Here is a 17,803-nt window from a genome sequence, read left to right as displayed (position 1 = left end):
TGGGTACGGAATTTAATACTTTTTAGTCACCGACCGAATTGAGTATTGAAAAATGCCTCGTCATTCAATACCCAATTTCAGTACCAAAGGAGTACATCTCATCAGAGTCAATGAGCCAATAAGCATGCTGCATGCTTCTACCAAGATCTAATAGTGCTTGTGATTGGCTGTGTAATGTTACACGTCGCAGAGACAGGCCCGAACAACCAGGGCCGGCGATTGCTATAGGCGACCTAGGCGATTGCCTGGGGCGTCAAATGTGTTGGGGGCGACTCAGATATAATTAGAAACATAGATCCAAAGGAGAATAAATAGATGAAAGCAATACAGAATGCCTGAGAGCATTACTACAAAATATTCCATTATGTTTTTATATTTGGATTGTAATCTATGTTTCCCTTTTAGATAAAGATATTTCCAGCATAAATTGATTCAGAAAAAGGTAAAGAAAAATAAGTGCATATTCAGCAATACATAGTCACCAAAATTTTCAGGGGGTCGACCCCAGACCCCCCCCATAGTAAGTCACTATGCAAACAATTCTGGAAACAAAACACTGGCCTTTAGGTTGCCAGACCAGTTATGGTTAGACCAAATGTTGGTGCCATCTAACATACATGGTGCTAGAAAGTAAAATTAACATACATTGATACTCTATCGCTGACACAGCACTGTGGACATCTGGCAATGCGAGACCTGGGGAGGGGGGGTGCAAAACTCAATCTACGCCTAGAAGGGGTACAGAGAGAACCGCCCTGCGAACAACTCTACGTTACGCGCAGAGACGGGGCTCACGTAGTAGGAGCTGAAAAATAAATAAAAAGATTTGTGCCGTAATGTTGTAATTTCTTTTTGTTTTATAAAATTGGCATCGAAGTCACTGTATAGACCTTTTTCACGGCAGACATGTTGACATGTCATAGTAGAAAAAGCACAGGTGTATTCGAAACCATTAATGATGGCTGCATTCCACTTAGGAGAGGGCCTGGTATTGTGCATGCTGACTCACTGAAATAGCTTACTGGGACACTTGATGGAATGGAGCCATTGTTAAGGTTATCAATTTCAGCTGTGCTTTTCCTACTATGACAAGTCAAAATGTCTGCTGTGACAGCGGTCCATCGGTACCGGTATCGACATTTTCTGAATGATACCTAGCCCCAGTCAATAAAGCTAGTGAAGAAGAACACAATCTAGTAAACATGGATGTAAACAAAGCATGATTTATTTAAAATACTAATATTTTATGAGAAAGGAAATGGGTTCAACACATTCAGTCCAAAAATAGATTTATTAGTTGCTAATTAAAGTAATTGTTACTTGCAGCCATACATTGCTTCTACGTGCGTGTTGGCTCTGCATATTGCATCAGCACCACTTCATGTTAGGTAACAGGGAATTTTCGAAAATGTCAAACATGTTCACACAGAGAGGAGAGAGAAGTTCTTTGCCAAATACAGAGTGTTTCAGTCTGGGCACATTGCTTTATTGCTTTCTTTACTTTCACTTCCTACCCGCAGCTTCATCACTGGACTCTGAGCGCTGGGACTGACAGAAGCTCAACATCACAAATGTTTACGCTTTTTAAAGTGAAATATATCAAATGAAAGCTTAAATTAGCAGCCAGTATTTGACACTCTTCAGGATTGTAACTGAAACAAAGCTGTAGGAACAGATTGGTTAAATACAACAATAACCTGTAAGAGATTAAAGTGCACAGCAAAGTAAACAGTGTTTTTATGGCTCTCTTGATCGTCTGATTACTGATTAAGTTATGCCTCTGGTGCTCATCGGCCTGCCTCTGCTTGTTGTTTTTTGTCTGCTTCCATGGAATTGCTGAACGGGAATCTTGTTTAGAAATTCCTGACTCACTTTCTCTCTAAACACATAAGGTGAAGCTTCAGTCTGTAGTCAGATTTCTGCCATTTGAACAAAGGCAAGTTTTTCAGGATACGCTAAAAACAACATGATAGAAAACAGTCATTTTAAACACATGTCCACATCCATAGGTAGGATGGGCATTCAATCCAATCCAATGTCAGGTACTCAATTAGACAATTAAAAAATAAAACCAATTCAATGCAAATGTATTTGCACTCTTGCCTTCTTCAGTTTCAAAACACACTGATTTTGGCCAAACCTCTCTCTGTCGCTTGATCTCGCAGTCCCAAACATGAATACTAACATCAAGTAGCAAAGCTCTTGTGCAAAGGGTTTTAAAGTCTCCCAAGTCTTTCATTGAGGCCTCACAAAGACAGTCAGTCAGTTCTGCTTTTATTGGTCTATTTCCATCTGTGGCCTAGATGCTAAAAATCCACCCTGAGCTTCTTCTGTCTTGTTGGATAAAGTTATCGTTGTAATGTTATTTGCAGGCGTTCAAGGTTGCAGAGGAGAAGTTGGGAATTCCAGCGCTGTTGGATGCAGAAGACATGGTGGCTCTTAGGGTTCCTGACCGTCTCAGTATCCTGACATACGTGTCCCAGTACTACAACTACTTCCATGGACGCTCCCCGAGTGAGTATCAGTGTCTCGCAGTGTCCGTCTCTGCCTTTTGTTCCCTTCTTCCTGTCTCATCTGACTGTGTGTCTCTGTTTATTATGTGTTCGGTGCAGTTGGTGGTATGGGAGGTATAAAGCGCCCAGCAGACGGCCCCACAGACGAACCGTCTGGGAAAAAGAACCAGCCGGTGGCGGCGAAGGTGTTTCCCTCTTCCAAACCAGCCAGAGAGAACAGCCCTCCCCCCTCCTCCAACATAACCCGGCCTTCTCCTTCCCCAAAACAAACCAGGATTGCCACAAAGGTAACCTTTGCTGCCTCAATACTTTTCTGATCAGAGAAATGTGGATGTTTGCAAAGCCAAACACAAAGACAACGTTCTGTTGTTCTACCAAACTGCTGTTACAAAAGAAACCCGCCTTGCGTTAGATAAGTTACAGTCAGTATAAATAAAGTTTTCATTTCCACCTCATGAAACCCCTCTTACCCTCTTTTCCCCTTTTCTAGGATGTTGTGGTTGAGAAATCCCATCAGACAGGCACCCTGAGTAACAAATGTGTGTCCTGCAACAAGCACGTTCATCTGGTGCAGCGACATCTAGTGGACGGGAAGCTCTATCACAGGAACTGTGCAAAGTAAGAACCCAAGGAAATTAATTTAATCAGAACAGATCCTTATAATCTGTGGAGTCTAGAGTGTGCCACCAGAACAATAATAGATGTTTTTAGTTTTCAATTAAAATCAAAGTAAAAAAGTGAATTAATTGGCAAATCTAAAAAACAGCTATACATTGATTAATGACATTTGCATTTAAATGATGCATAAAAAGTGTAATCCACGGATATTGTATTATTTAGAACATTGTCGGACACAAAAAGGATCAAAATCGATGCAGCAGAAGCAGACGTGTTCATCTTTCTTGTCGTAATTTGATGCCTATATTACCCATAATGCAACTCGTTCGCCGACAGTTTAGTTGGAGATTGTGTATGCTATGCTAGTAGCAATGTGCCCTGCTTATTATATTCCATGTCATAGTCCATTTCTGTAACATTTACAGTTTCCTTTTCATGATTGCTTTAATTTTAAAGAATAATTTAATGCACTTTGGTGAGTTGTAAGTAACTCTGGTTCTGACTAATTACAATGACATTTCCTTGCCTGGTTTAAGAGAAAATCTAAGATTTCTGTCCGGTAAAAAATTGGTGCCTTTGAAATCAGAAATCAACTCTTGGCTGTATGGCAGGTTCAATTTTATTCTTCCTGACCTTGACAGACTGTGGGAATCCAAGTATTACACATATATCTGGCATCATCCAGAATTCATAAAACTGTAGTTATGTTAGTTTTTCTTTTTTTTTTTTGTGACTTTTTTTCCCTCATTTTGTATGTAATTATGAGGTTCAAATGCTTCATTTTGATGTCCTTGCCCTCACAGATTTTCCTATGAGTGCATAAAGTTAGTTGCATGGATTGTTGATATATTAGACGTTAGATTGTCGCGTGCCAGTTAACACATTCACAGAAGTGGTGCTTTTAACAAGATTAGGGCTTCACTTAAGGATATAGATCATTTTTATTTTGGGGGGATTGGAATTATTGGCCGTCGTTATTTAAAAAGACACTGTTTTTTGTCCATGTGTGCCATGTATGGGAATAATTTTGTACTTGTAATAATTACATGTGTTGTGCTTTCTGTCTTTCAGGTTACTGTCGCCTACTAACCCAACTGCACCGCTCAGTGGCTTACCCACAAACACTCCTGTTTCTAGATTCACTCCTTTAGCAGACTCCCCTAAAGCCAACACAACTCCTCCAAACCATGCACCCTCCAGACTGAGACCATCATGGCCGACGGATAAACCCAGCACCCCTCCCAGCTTCTGCACCACTTTTTCTTCCCCGTCTCCTTCCCGGCCTGCTTCAAGTCTCTCTTCCACTGCTAAAGAGAGTCAGACGTGTGTTGTCTCCAAACCCACGGCTTCACGGACTACTTGTGAATCTACCTTCACCACAACAACCACTTCTATCAACACCGGGCCCACTGCTGCTCCTCGTACCTCAACCACGGCGGCAAAGACACTACAGTCCAAGCTCAATTTCTTCGAGTAAAAAAAAAAAAAAAAAAAACGTAACACAGCAAAAAAAAAAAAAAAAAAAAAAAAAAAAAAAAAAAAAAAATTGACGTTAATTTCCAAAAATTGACTGAGGAAGAACACACTGGTGAAAACTAGATTTCACTGCAATTATTCGTCACCGCATCAGATTTGATTTGAGAATGAAGCTGAAAGAGCCTCCTAATATAAACTCCGACCACCCGCTGACCTGCAGACTCCGATAGACAGCCAGACTCCGAGCCCGGCCGACAGGAGTGGACTCGGAGCCAAAACCCCAGACAAAGGCGCCTCAAAGCCCGGCAATGAATCACCCAACACCTCAGGTTAAACCCACGTAATTTAATAACTGTACACAGAGTAGTTTAGCCTGGTATAATACACGTTTGTGAGAGAAACGCTCATTTGTGTGTGGTATAATGTATAAGAAAGTAGGGCTGCTCGATTATGGAAAAAAATATAATCACGATTATTTCGGTCAATATTGAAATCGGGATAATTTAACACGATTACTCGTTGACTTCTGGAAAGATGTTGCAATTATTGAACTTAAAAAAACAGTGGAAAAGTTAAATAAATCAACAGTAAAAAAAATAAATCAACAGTAAAAAAAAACACATACAACTGTGAAATTTGCCTTAATACTTTTCCTATTTAAACTTTATTTTTTCATTCAGAACACAAGAGTAAATAAGAGTTTACTTGCAAAACGTAATGAGCTAAATAATTGTTTTTCTCCATTATTCTGTATCTGTATTTTGTGATCATTGGGAGCCGAAGTCATAATCACGATTAAAATTTTGATTAATTAAACAGCCCTATGAGAAAGTGCTTGTTGTACAGAGAATATAGGGCTAAGCAATATGGTTGAAAATGTTATCCCAAAAACTTGTCTTATGCCTTAAACAAATACTTCAATCAACTTACCCAGAGTCATACATTTAGACAGCAGATATTGGTAGAAGAATAACCTAATATGGTCTTTCATGATGGTATGATCCCTCATGAAAGACTCAAACAAAGTAGGCCACCAAACAAACTAAATTATCCAAGTTCAGTTTGGAAATGAAATGCTCAGCGAAAAAATAAATAAATAAATAAATAAATAAATAAAAAATAACAGCGCCAGGACCAGTTATGCACAAAGCGATTGTTCCATATACTTTACACGGATATGACAATCAACATAAAACTTCTTTTCAAGGCTCTGGGAACATTTTGCAAATATTAAAATCTTCATGTTCATCTTCATCTTCAAAATTGCAGTTAATGTGGACCTTTTTATATTGTTCTTCCCCTGACTTTGACCTGCTTTTGGTGGCAAATTTCTCTATAAGAAAACATAAAAAAAAATATTGGGTATCCACTACCCAATCTCTGTTCCTATTTTTTTTATTTTTTGTTATAGGGACTCTGGTGTGATGTAGTAAATAAGTAGGGCTGTGCAATTAATCAAAAATGTTTGTCTTTTTGGCTCCTAACGATCACAAAAACAGAATAATAATAAAAAAAAATTGTCAAAAGATTTTTGTCAAAAACTTTCAACGTGAACAGTATTAAGGGAAATTTCACAGTTCAAGGTGTTTTCACTGTTGATTTGTTTCACTGTTTTTTCAAGTTCAATAATTGCATTATCTTTCCAAAATACGATGAGTAATCGTGTTAAATAACAATGTGATTTTAATATTGACCAAAATAATCGTGATTAGGATTTTTTCCATAATCGAGCAGCCCTACCTGAAAGTGAAAAACACTAAAGTTTTGCTTGATTTCTTTTTTTCTCATCAGTATCAGAAAACAAGGACTCTCCTGCAGACTGGAGGTTGAAGCTTAAACCCGTCTCCAAGTAAGACTTTAATTTATTGACGTTTGTTCTGTGTTGCCTCATATTCTCTGTTTCTGGTTAATTCCTTGCCCTGCCCTTGCCAGGGAGTATCTGTATGTAGGCGGGCTCACAGCATATCAACATCTCTTTTCTCTCCTAATGTCCTCCTGTCTATCTATCCATCCATCCATCCATCCATCCAGCCTTTGGAGGCTGTCTTTCATCCATCCATCCTTTGATCCTGTCTTTCATCCATCTATCCAACCTTTCCTCCCACAGGAAGCCTGTACCTGCTGCTCCTCCAAATGGCTCGCCTATCATTTGTAGTCAGATCTTTCAGTCTCTTCTCTTCCGCCACATGCATGTGAGCCCCAAATGGTGTCAGGACTGAGTAGAGTCCTCCGTGGTGCAACATATGCTCAGTGCTCTGAGTTCTTTTCCCCCGGATGACCTTTCCTCCCACTCTCATGAATCAAAACTAAGGGTTGCAGCAAGACAGAATGGGGACTACTTGTAGGAGCAGATAAATGGCCATTAATTGAATTATGTCTCTCTTTTTCTCTTTTCTGCTCGTCCTCCATCCATCCACAGACCTGCTGGTCCCACCCAGTCCTCTCCTAAAGCGCGGGCTAATGGAGCTGGAAAGCCTCAGACTTCAGAGCTGTCTGTCGGGCCTTCTCCCTCCTCTCGTCTGCCCAGCCCGAGCGTTTCTGTCGCTCCACCTGCAGCTCCACCTGCAGCAAAGGGTAACGTGGTCACCAGTGTTGTAATGTTCTGTTTAAATGCGATTTGGACATAAAAATATACCTGCACATCCCTATGCACGTTCCTCTTTTATTCTACATGGACATCACAATGTTTCTAGCACAAATGGTCTTCTATAAAGACATCTCAGGGGTTTCCTCCCTCTCCTGTCATTGTTCCTAACTTTCTTTATATCTATTTTTCTTATTAACTATTTTCTTTTTCAGGATTCCTGAATGGTCAGAGAGACCCAACTGCAAATGGCACCAAGCCAGAGTCAAAGAATTCCAAGGTACTGAACCATTAAATAGAAAATATGTTTGCCTTAGATTGTATCATATCATTTTAAATGTAATCCCTTTGAATTATTAATTTTTTCTTTTTCATTCAAAATGAGCTGCAGCTTCACAGTATGAACTCTTGTAACAGTAGCTAAAGTATTTTAGCCAGCAAGCTAACGTAAACAATGTTAGCTAGCTAAAGCTAAAAGTGACTAAATGAGTGTCAAAACCAAAAAATAGGTAAACTATGGAGCTGACAAATAAAACAAGCTAGTCAAAGACCTATAGATGTATACAATAAATTAGGTTTAATTTATTTAATTTACTGATTGGAGGAAAGGAAAACCTTTTTTTCACTCATTTATATTTTTCTTTTACTGCCTTTTCCTCCATACTCAGATGTACAGTAAGGTTGTCATTTAATAAATGCTCTGGGATCACAATGTTATGTTCACCTGTGCTCCCTACCTATGTTTTAGTTGACATCTTTCATTTAATTTTTGTGTACTGTATATGTGTAACATCTGTAGACGAAGCCGGGCTACATTCTCAAAGAGGACATCATGAAGGAACTGCAGGAGATTGAAGATAATTTGAACGAGTGGGAGAAGAGGGGAGTGGAGCTGGAAGTGAGGCTCCGCAGCAGTGAAGAAGGTGAGATTAACACACACACTCGTACTGTATGAGCCTCCTCTTCAGTCAGTAAAAAGAGAGGCAGATTTAGAGGAAGGAAAGTAATGTGTGTGTGTGTGTGTGTGTGTGTGTGTGTGTGTGTGGTTGTGTGTGTGTGTGTGTGTGTGTGTGTGTGTGTGTGTGTGTGTGTGTGTGTGTGTGTGTGTGTGTGTGTGTGTGTGTGTGTGTGTGTGTGTGTGTGTGTGTGTGTGTGTGTGTGTGTGTGTGTGTGTGTGTGTGTGTGTCAGAGGGTGAAGATGACTCTCTCATGGATGAGCTCATGGTCGAGTGGTTCAACTTGATCAGGAACAAGCAGGTGGCCATGCGCCGGGAGTCTGAACTGGTCTACATGTGAGTACACACGCGCACATACACACAAACACACTCAGAGAAGGGGCATGCCACTATTTAGCGATTAGTGAAACAGACTTGTGGCCAGAAGGTTGACAGTTTGAATTCCCAGTGTCCTCCCTCCTCCGTCCCACAGCAGGGCGTCCTGGAACAAGACAGCTCACCCTCCCACTGGCTGCAGTGTGAAGCAGGATGCTGCTTAACAGCACACATGCGCTGCAGTTATTCCTTCCATAAATTAATGTTCAACCTCTACCTCTAAACAAAAAATATTAAGAAAGTCGTATGTATGTTAATCCAGATTTGCAATAAAATACACAGTGTTAGAAATCATGGAGATTTTTGGAAAATATCTTGGAATAACAATGGGCACACTGAGCTCATGACTGCTGAGTTATGCCCATTTAAAGCTTCTCTAATCAATTATCAATCAATTTTTATGTTAACAATGGATCAAATGACCATGTGTAATGTTACAGGGGTCGCTCATGGTGACAAACCCACAGATAATTATTGCCTGCCTCACACCAGAGTGTGTTATTGTCTTTAAACTCCTTGTTTTATTTTTACGCCCTGTGACTGAAAAAGTTGGCGACTAGCTGGTGAACATAGTGAAGCATTGAGCAGCTAAAGAGCCAGATATTTCCCTCAGGAGTTAGTGGAGACCAAAAAAAAGAGGCAAAATGTAAATCACTCAGTCCGCTAACATAGAAAAGCACTATGTAAGTGCAGTCCATTCACCATTTATAGAATCACTGTTAGCTGTGGTCGTGTCAAATACATTTGGTATGTTTTTCATAATTATGGCAATTTATGTTAAGTAGGCCTCAATTACAAGAATTCAGCCAAAGGTTACACAAAAATGTTATGGAATATCACAAGCAAATGTTTGGAAAAGGTTGGATAAAATTTGTAAAAATGGGTTCATCTTTGACACATAAAACATAACATGGCAAATGTAATTCGCTGCTAGTGATGACTTTAGGCTACAATCGTCTTCATTACTGCTGACAACACTTGGACAGAATGAACAACATACTGATGATTTTGCTATTTTTAGTGGCGCCCAAAATATAATTTTTATTCTTGACATTGGGTGTAGTAGTTTGGCAAAATAATCTTAACTCAGTGTATGTTTTAGCTAAATGAGCTTTCAACTGCATCTCACAGAAAATGTGATGGTATAATAACCACATAGCTCATATGAATATATACATGTTGGAGGAATTGAGGCAAAACTAAATTTGTCAAAAAAAAAACAGACTCGAACCATACAATTGCAGGTGGTAGTAACATATACAATAATATATGTGTATGTTGTTTTTATGTGTAGTGGAAAAACCCAGGACCTGGAGGAAGAGCAGCCCAGTGTTGAGCAGGAGCTCAGGAAACTGATGGAAAAACCAGGTGAGAGTTTGGGGGGGGGAACACATTCAAAACAAGACAAAAAATGAAACCAATGAGATTAAAATGTGTTTGTGTTTGAGCAGAACATCTGAAAACAACCTGGGACCGTAAGAGAGAAGAGCAGCTGATGGCCAAACTGATGGAGATCGTCAACGACAGAAACGCTATTATAGAGGGTCTGGATGAGGACAGACTCAGGTGTGTATACAAATACAGTAGAGAAGAGTCCCCACCTGCTGGCATGGCAGTGTGGGTTTAGTGGTACCGAGTAACTTAGAAATTAATATAATTCGTATATAATATACTTTTGCTGCTGTTATTTACCATTATTCTACAACTATAAGGTCAGTGGCTGGATATAATAGTTTTAAAATGGTGTTTATGCGCTCACAAGGTGGATGGCACAACTTGATGCCATGTGGGGCTGATTGCCTGTTGCCCCGTTGCAATTTTATTGGCTATATGTGTGTTGTCGTCATTCGCGCGGATAGTAATTTTGTTCAGCTTGAACAATGTAGATTATCTTCTACAACACAAATTTAAAAGTCTGCCCTTTGAAGAAAAACTTGAGATTAAACTCCTTGGTGCCCACCACCTACGGGATATTGTTATAAACTGAACTGCTGGTAAAATTAATCTGAGTTAATGTGTAGCGGTGCTAGCTAACTATCAAAGAGGACACTTTTTCTTTTGCTTCCTGTGTGTGTGTGTTATTCTGAGTGGATGGGACCTGGTCAAGAACAGGCTTTCAAAATCTCAAGCATCTTTTTAAAAGGATTACCAAACACGAAAGCAGCAGGACAAAACGCGGAACAATTCGGTAAACATAGCTAACGTTACGCAGAACAGGTATGTGCTCAGGTGGATTATCACCTGTACAGTAGTGGTCACCCCACCATTTTTTCCACCTAAGAACACCACTGCAACTATGTATGTAGGACAACATATTGTTACTCAATTTAAAAATAAGTTAAATCAAACACTGTACGAATGTTAATATTATGAAATAATGTCTGGCTAGTCCACACAGCATTCCAGCTTCTCTCCCATCCCTTATCCCATTCCGGGATGGGAGAGAAATGTGCTCTGGTTTATGCCATTTATTTAAACCAATCACAATCGTCTTGGGCGGCCCATAGCGCCTGACGCAATTACAGTGTCTCTGCAAAATAGCCCCGGGAAGGAAATTGTTTCGGTGAAATGTGCTCGTTCAAAAGTTGTTTTAGTCGTGCAACAGGAAACTCCGATTGGACAGATAGTCTAGCTAGCTGGCTCGATTTACCCTGCAGAGAGCTGAGGAGCAGTTAACCATTGTTGGCGATATAGACTAATGAGCCCAGAACGAGGTGTTTTTATGGCCAAAAAGCAGAATGTTCTTGACTGGCCTAGTCAGTATCATGACCTCAATTTAACTGATTGTGTAATTTACTTGCTGAAAATTAGCCTGAAGGCAAAAAGCCCCCAAATAAAGCAGAAAGTGAAGCTCTCTGAGGCATCGGCCTCACAGAGCGTCAAACTGGGAGAAAAAAGCTACAGTTCCTACACATTTTCAGATGAAGTGGATGTAAAACCCTTACAATTATAGCTGAACATCAGCACTGCAATGTCCTAGTAATGCTAAAAACTGTTATTTTATGTATAGAGTATATGTACGTACTACGCACATATGTAGATGTACGTTCATGCATATTTAAGTCATGTATCAGGTAAATATCGACTGTTTACAACTTCTCAAATGTAAATCTTTTCAGTTTTATCGGTTCTGGGAAAGTTTGACAGGCATGTTTCACTTTATTCTGATATTTTAAAGACTAAATGATAAATTACAGAAACAAATTAATCAGTACTGAAGAAATGTTTAGCGTCAGCATTATTTCATGGCCATAGTTTAATATAAATCCAATACAGTACAGAGCCAAAACAACAAAATATGTCACTGCCCTAGTTGTCATAGATTCCATAGTATGTATAAATACAGTATGTTATGGTTCGAGCCTGCTGTAAATATGTGCTCGCTTTTTGTGTTTTTTTTTTTGCAGGGAGGAAGAGGAGGACGAACAACTAAACAAGATGATGATGAATTTCAGTGAGTGTCTCCAACACCTCCACAGGCCATCTGACCCCCCCCTCCGCTCTGTTCATTAGTTATCACAACCTCGATGTCACTGCAACTTAGTTGGCTTATAAATTATCCAATTGAGGATTTCCATCATGGATGCCTCTAATTGAAGTGGATAGAAATTCTCATTGTGGTTTATGGAAGTGCGTGTGTGTGTGTGTGAGTGTGTGTGAGTGAATGTGCTGAATTTTCTAAGGGTGCCACCGGCCGATGTTTTCATCTCATTTGATCTAATGACTGCTAATGGAAAAAGCATCAAACAAAATGCTCCCCCTCTTTTTGTCAGCGGTGTTTCCTGTTAGACAAATGGATAATGTAGCTGGTTAATTTGACCCTCTGATAGAATAGAGTTAATGCCGGCTTCATTTGCAATTCATGACTGGGAAAGCAGGGCTGAAAATTTCGGAGATTTATTGAACTTAAGTGAAAGGTCGTTATGTTGCAGCGAGTGAACGCCGACCGTGGGCTAAAGACTAGCCATTTTAATTTAATGTTATTCATAAAGTTAATGCCAAAGTTTCACAGTTGATTCCCATTTGGAGTACATGTGATAGTTTACACACAATGTCGTAAAATGCTACTCTATACCACGGCCACGGAAATATACCACATTTTGATTTTCTGCCAGGAGTTTTTGTTTTTTTCATTGTTTTTTTTTTTTTTTTTTAATCTTGTAATGGGACACCTCCAACAAAGGTTAACTGACATTCTGAATCATGTGACCATGGCATCCGTGCTTCTACTATGTGAACCCTCACAGATGAAACAGACTTATGACTGACTAAAAACAAACTTTAAACTTCTGGACTCTCTTTTGTCTTTTCAATGCTGTGTAAATGTGTTTAAAGCACAATAATGCATACAGAAGTTGTACTAATATAAAAGTTATACTAATCTAAAATATAAAAATTCTACCTATATATAAAAATATCACATTTTTAATCAGAATCAGCTTTATTGGATTTATGTGTACACATACAAAGATTTTGACTCCTGTTTTGTGTTTTTTTTGAAGCACTTCATTAACCTCAATAGGGAAATTTAATTTCTAAACTTTGTTGTTACATTACACACACAGGCCCGAAATATACACACACAGGAAACTTGGACATGCATTAATAGAGAGGTGTCTGTGCGAAGGGGCTGCCACATAGTCGGCCTCCAAGCAGTTGGGGGGTCAGTGCCTTGCTCAAGGGATCCTCTCCAGCTACCAGTTAACACTCTGTACTTTGGTCCGTGCAGGACTTGATCCGCCCATCCTCGGGTCCCAAAGCCAAGTCCCCACGGACTACTGCCGCCCCAATGTTACACACAGTTCCAATAGAAACAGACATACAGCCAAAAATAAGGACAACAAAACGAAATGATAATATATCATCAAATCTTGATGTTATATTATTTGGGGTATTATGGGCTTATACCGTTGATTTGTTAGAAAATGACTACAAAGCTTTTAGTGTTAGTTTGTGCTACAAACACTTTTTAAAACTGATTTGAGTTTGATTGTTTGAGATTTCACAGAATAACTATTACCAATCTCACTTGTGATGTTTACCTCTGTGTCATCTTTTGACTATCATTTCCTTCTCTCTCTCTCTCTCTCCTCCCAGACATAAAGAAAGACAAACCAAAGAAAAAGTCTCCGAAGTTCAAACTGTTTTGGGGGAACAAGAAGGAGGGATGATGCTCCGCAACACACAGCTGTGTGTGTCTGTGTGTGTGTGTCTCTGTGTGTGTGTGTGTGTGTGTGTGGTCAATTTAAGCACTTTTGAAGAAATTCCCTTCCCTCTGACGACTGCATCACTCCTGCCTGCCAGTGACACACAATGTTGAGGGGTTAATGACTCATCAGCCATGATGACATTGGGTTCAGTGCTCTAGTTGTTAATTTTAATACCCTTCTAGTCTTAATCTGTCTACTGCTCTTAAATACACACACACACACACACACACACACACACACACACACACACACACACACACACACACACACACACACACACACACACACACACACACACACACACACACACTCACACTTTATATATTTGCAACTTATTGAAATGTTGGTTGTTTGCAGTAACACTACAGATGGTAATACGACTTAAAGAACAGAGGTCACAGCTGTTTCTTGCTCTTTGCTCAGCACTACAAGACTGACTTGACAGGATCACTCTCTGACCTTGTTGTAGTCGATTACATGTTGAACTGCATTTAATCTTAAAGGTCTCGCTCTGTGTAGTTTTGTGTCAAATACAGCACTCCTTTCTTTCTCGGACAGCAACAAGTTTACTCCGAGCGCTGCCCTTTGATAAGGACATGTTATTTAGTTTCTTCTAGACCAGTGGTTTCTAAGGTTCAAGAGTCGTGAGATGTTTCACATGAAAGCAAAAAGCAGAAAAAAACAATTTTCTCTACACAAGATTATAAATTAATAAAGCTATCATTACTCTTTAGACTTTGTCACAGCCTGTAGGATTATGCGACCTATGACACGCGTTTGCAAGTAGGCATATATTTGTTTTGGTTAAAAGCCAGAAAGGCTGGCTCATATGTGCATTTTACTCTGGACCTTTGGGAACAGTAGATCATGAAGGTTCACTTACTAATGGTTTAGAGATTTCAACATCAGGTTTTATTCAGCAAATATAATCCTTTAATAACAAAGTGAAAAGCTCTGAGACAGTAAGCGCCCCTTTGAGTTATTATTCTCTTCACTATATACAAATGGATGTTTCTTTAAGTAATACAGTCATGAGGTAATTCATATTGGATGCTCAAACATAGCTGCAAGAATGTCACTGGATGTCATGCTTTGTTTATTGGCCGTTTTACCTTCCAATCCAACTATGTTCTGCTGTACTTGAATAGTTTGAATGTTTATGGTTGACTAGAGGAAAAGGGGATACATCTGGTTTGTGTTGTGTGACTCACAGTCACACAACAAAGTATTCAAACTGAAAGCAAGAGTTGATGTTTTTGATTCTTAGAAATACAAGAACTGGTCCATATTGGGTCTGGATTCTGTACACATTCTCTCTCAAATCTTTCTTTGTTGAATGAATTGTTTAGTTTGTGTGTTATAGTCTATTACTTGTAAAAGTCATTTTTGGATAGGCACTGAGGCAAACTTTAAATTTTAGTTGTGGCTAAACTGATCAATTTCAACACAACTTCTTGTTACTACACAAAAGGTAACATTGTATATATGTTAATGTTCTTGTCCCCTTTATTTCCCTTCATCTCAGTTGTATATATTGTATAAAGTTGGTCCTTACAGAACTCTGGCCTGAACAAATTACCGTCATAAATCTACTAAAAATGTTAATAAAAAGACAATATTATGAATTGATCATGGTTCTCTGATATTGTAATATTCACTCATATGGAAATATAATAGTACATAACTTTAATGGTGAATATCATTAATGCTAAACCATCTGCGGGAGCAGTGGTAGTGTATTTCAATTTTGCCTTTATATTACTGACCTACATGTGTTGGAGTTTGAATTAGTCCTCATATTTCTCTCTTATATATACATATATATATATATACATATATATATATATATATATATATATATATATATATATATATATATATATATTTTTTTTTTTTTAACAGGCACTGTAATGTTTCGATCATATTTGGCCCAAGCAGGATTTATCATTAGTCTTTTAAAACGGTTAAACTGGTGCAGTGATGATGCATTTTCTCTGTGAAAACACTAGGAGGCAGCATGAGACCTTCCATGCCTCTGGAGCTCACACAGCGCATGAATCCCTTTGTATTGTTTGGTCTGTAGAGCTGACAAATACACTTAAGGTCCGACCCAGACATAGAATGAAAGACGTGGACTTATTATCTTTGTAATTTATAAGTTTATAGGTTTTCAGATTTAGATTTTTCTGCTAGTCTTTCTACTGCAGAAAGGCTTGCCTCAGCCACCATCACCTCCAACCCAGTCTGTTACATAATACACGTGTGTATATAATATATTGTAAATAATTATAGAATTGAATTGAATAGATTGGCACCAATAATCATTCTACTCTGTATCAGTCCGATATCCGTATCAGATCGGTGCATCTACTCCTTAAGCCCTTATACCCTTTTTCAGGGAGGAAGTATGGACATTGACGAGAGTAGCCATTCTTCTAGTTCTTTGTATGTTTATTTACCCACCTTATTACGGTTTTATCAGAGATGTAATTAGAAATTTCATTTTAAATAAAATAATCTTACTGCCACCTGCTGAAGCTGTGAGTCCCTAGAATAACCACAACTCTTCACCTTACTAAAGAAGGCATTTTAGGTTGATCCCGTAGTGGAAAATAAATTATATTGTGATACATAATTTTTTTTATTTTTGAGATTTCAAGACCGCCATTAATCTCCTGTAACAACACTGAACAACACAGAAACATAGTGCTCTCGGTGACCTGCAGGTCAAAGACACATGCAAACACAACAATTTCTCTCTGTTCCAGTTGAAATATCCATTCACAGTAGCGAAGAGGAAAAGAGATAAATAATACAATAAAAGAAGAAAAGAGCAGGGAAATTGACTTTTAGCTCATACTTGTTGTTTTTTTTCTCAATATATTTTGATGTGAAAATACAAAACTGTGTAATCGTCTCCTCTCTAAAGGCAACATCTGTTCCTGTTATGTGTGAAAGTGTTTGTTGATTCCTTCCTAAAACCATGATAAAATGTTCCATCACCACACCGCTTTGTGTCTGAATCAATCATGTCTCCGCTTAACTTTTAAACATGTTTATCTTTAGGGTGAAAATGTGCCTTAAAGTCGACTCAATAAGGTACATTTATAATGTGGGAGCTTGGGGTTTCAGTGCAGACTGTAAATATACCTTTGAGGTGGTTCATTTACATAACACAGTGGGCCCTCACATATTATTCACACAGACTTTTAAACAGTTACGAGTGAGGCTCGACTCTGTTCCGACATAATGTGATTCATCCATTCACAGCTCATATCTGCTTAATCCATGTTAAAATAGTGTAAAGTCAACATTAGCATACACTCAAACTGTTAGTATTGTTGTTTCACACGCCTTTATGTCTTTTTTTCCTCACTTCTTTAAGGTTTAAAAGGAAGCTGTGTTTATAATTTGACACGCTGCACACTTCTCACTATTCCTCTTCATCCCTTTACCGGCGTAAGGCTTGGTCTTTACACACACGCACACGCACACACACTTTGGGACCTCAGATTTTATGGTATCTTCAAGTGAACTGAAGTTATGTCAGTTTTATTTTTTCACTTGCAGGGGCACCACCACCAACAAGCTGAAAACACAACATATGTATCACCTTTAAAGTTGGTATAGTAAATGTGGTAGCAATTTGTCTATTTACACATCTAGTAGAAAAGTAACAACATTCATTTTCATTCAGAGTTGTGTTTGTGTCCATCTGGTAAATGTAAGTCCAATATTCACTCTCCTTTTAGCTCTGTTTTTGGTCTCAACCTTCTCCTAAGGGAAATATCTTTCTATCTTTTTTGCTGCTAAATGCTCCACTATGTTCACCAGCTCCCAATGTGGGGGTTTCAGAGCCCTTAGTGAAGGAAGGTGGTCTGAGGAAGGTGGTTGTATATTTATAATTGATAATCAGTCGTATGCACAGGCTGCAAAGTGCATAGAAATGGAATTTACTTTTGAGTTGGACACAAGGGGTCTTGTTGCTGATGACATTTAATGCAATTTATTTTGTAGCCTTAAGATGTTCTTTGATTTAACAGTAGTATCATATATCATCATAACCCACTC

General features: G+C 38.7%; 1 protein-coding gene across 1 annotated transcript in view; it reads left to right on the top strand.

Moving 5' to 3' along the window:
* Nucleotides 1–15,361, top strand: part of micall2b (mical-like 2b) — an 18,635-nt gene extending 3,274 nt beyond the window's left edge. The window contains exons 3-16 of the mRNA XM_039814145.1: nt 2,373–2,514; nt 2,613–2,800; nt 3,004–3,131; nt 4,203–4,604; nt 4,803–4,936; nt 6,399–6,456; nt 7,027–7,181; nt 7,407–7,471; nt 7,991–8,114; nt 8,381–8,483; nt 9,817–9,890; nt 9,974–10,088; nt 11,930–11,976; nt 13,620–15,361. Of these exons, the coding sequence (XP_039670079.1) occupies nt 2,373–2,514; nt 2,613–2,800; nt 3,004–3,131; nt 4,203–4,604; nt 4,803–4,936; nt 6,399–6,456; nt 7,027–7,181; nt 7,407–7,471; nt 7,991–8,114; nt 8,381–8,483; nt 9,817–9,890; nt 9,974–10,088; nt 11,930–11,976; nt 13,620–13,693 (1,809 nt within the window). The 3' untranslated portion in view covers nt 13,694–15,361. The remainder of the gene's footprint in view (nt 1–2,372; nt 2,515–2,612; nt 2,801–3,003; nt 3,132–4,202; nt 4,605–4,802; nt 4,937–6,398; nt 6,457–7,026; nt 7,182–7,406; nt 7,472–7,990; nt 8,115–8,380; nt 8,484–9,816; nt 9,891–9,973; nt 10,089–11,929; nt 11,977–13,619) is intronic.
* The last annotated feature ends 2,442 nt before the right edge of the window (nt 15,362–17,803 follow it).

This window comes from Perca fluviatilis, chromosome 1 (genome assembly GCF_010015445.1).
Source record: "Perca fluviatilis chromosome 1, GENO_Pfluv_1.0, whole genome shotgun sequence".
NCBI classification, from domain to species: domain Eukaryota; kingdom Metazoa; phylum Chordata; class Actinopteri; order Perciformes; family Percidae; genus Perca; species Perca fluviatilis.
Note: the sequence above shows the minus strand (reverse complement) of the source record. Positions and strands in the feature narration are given on the sequence as shown.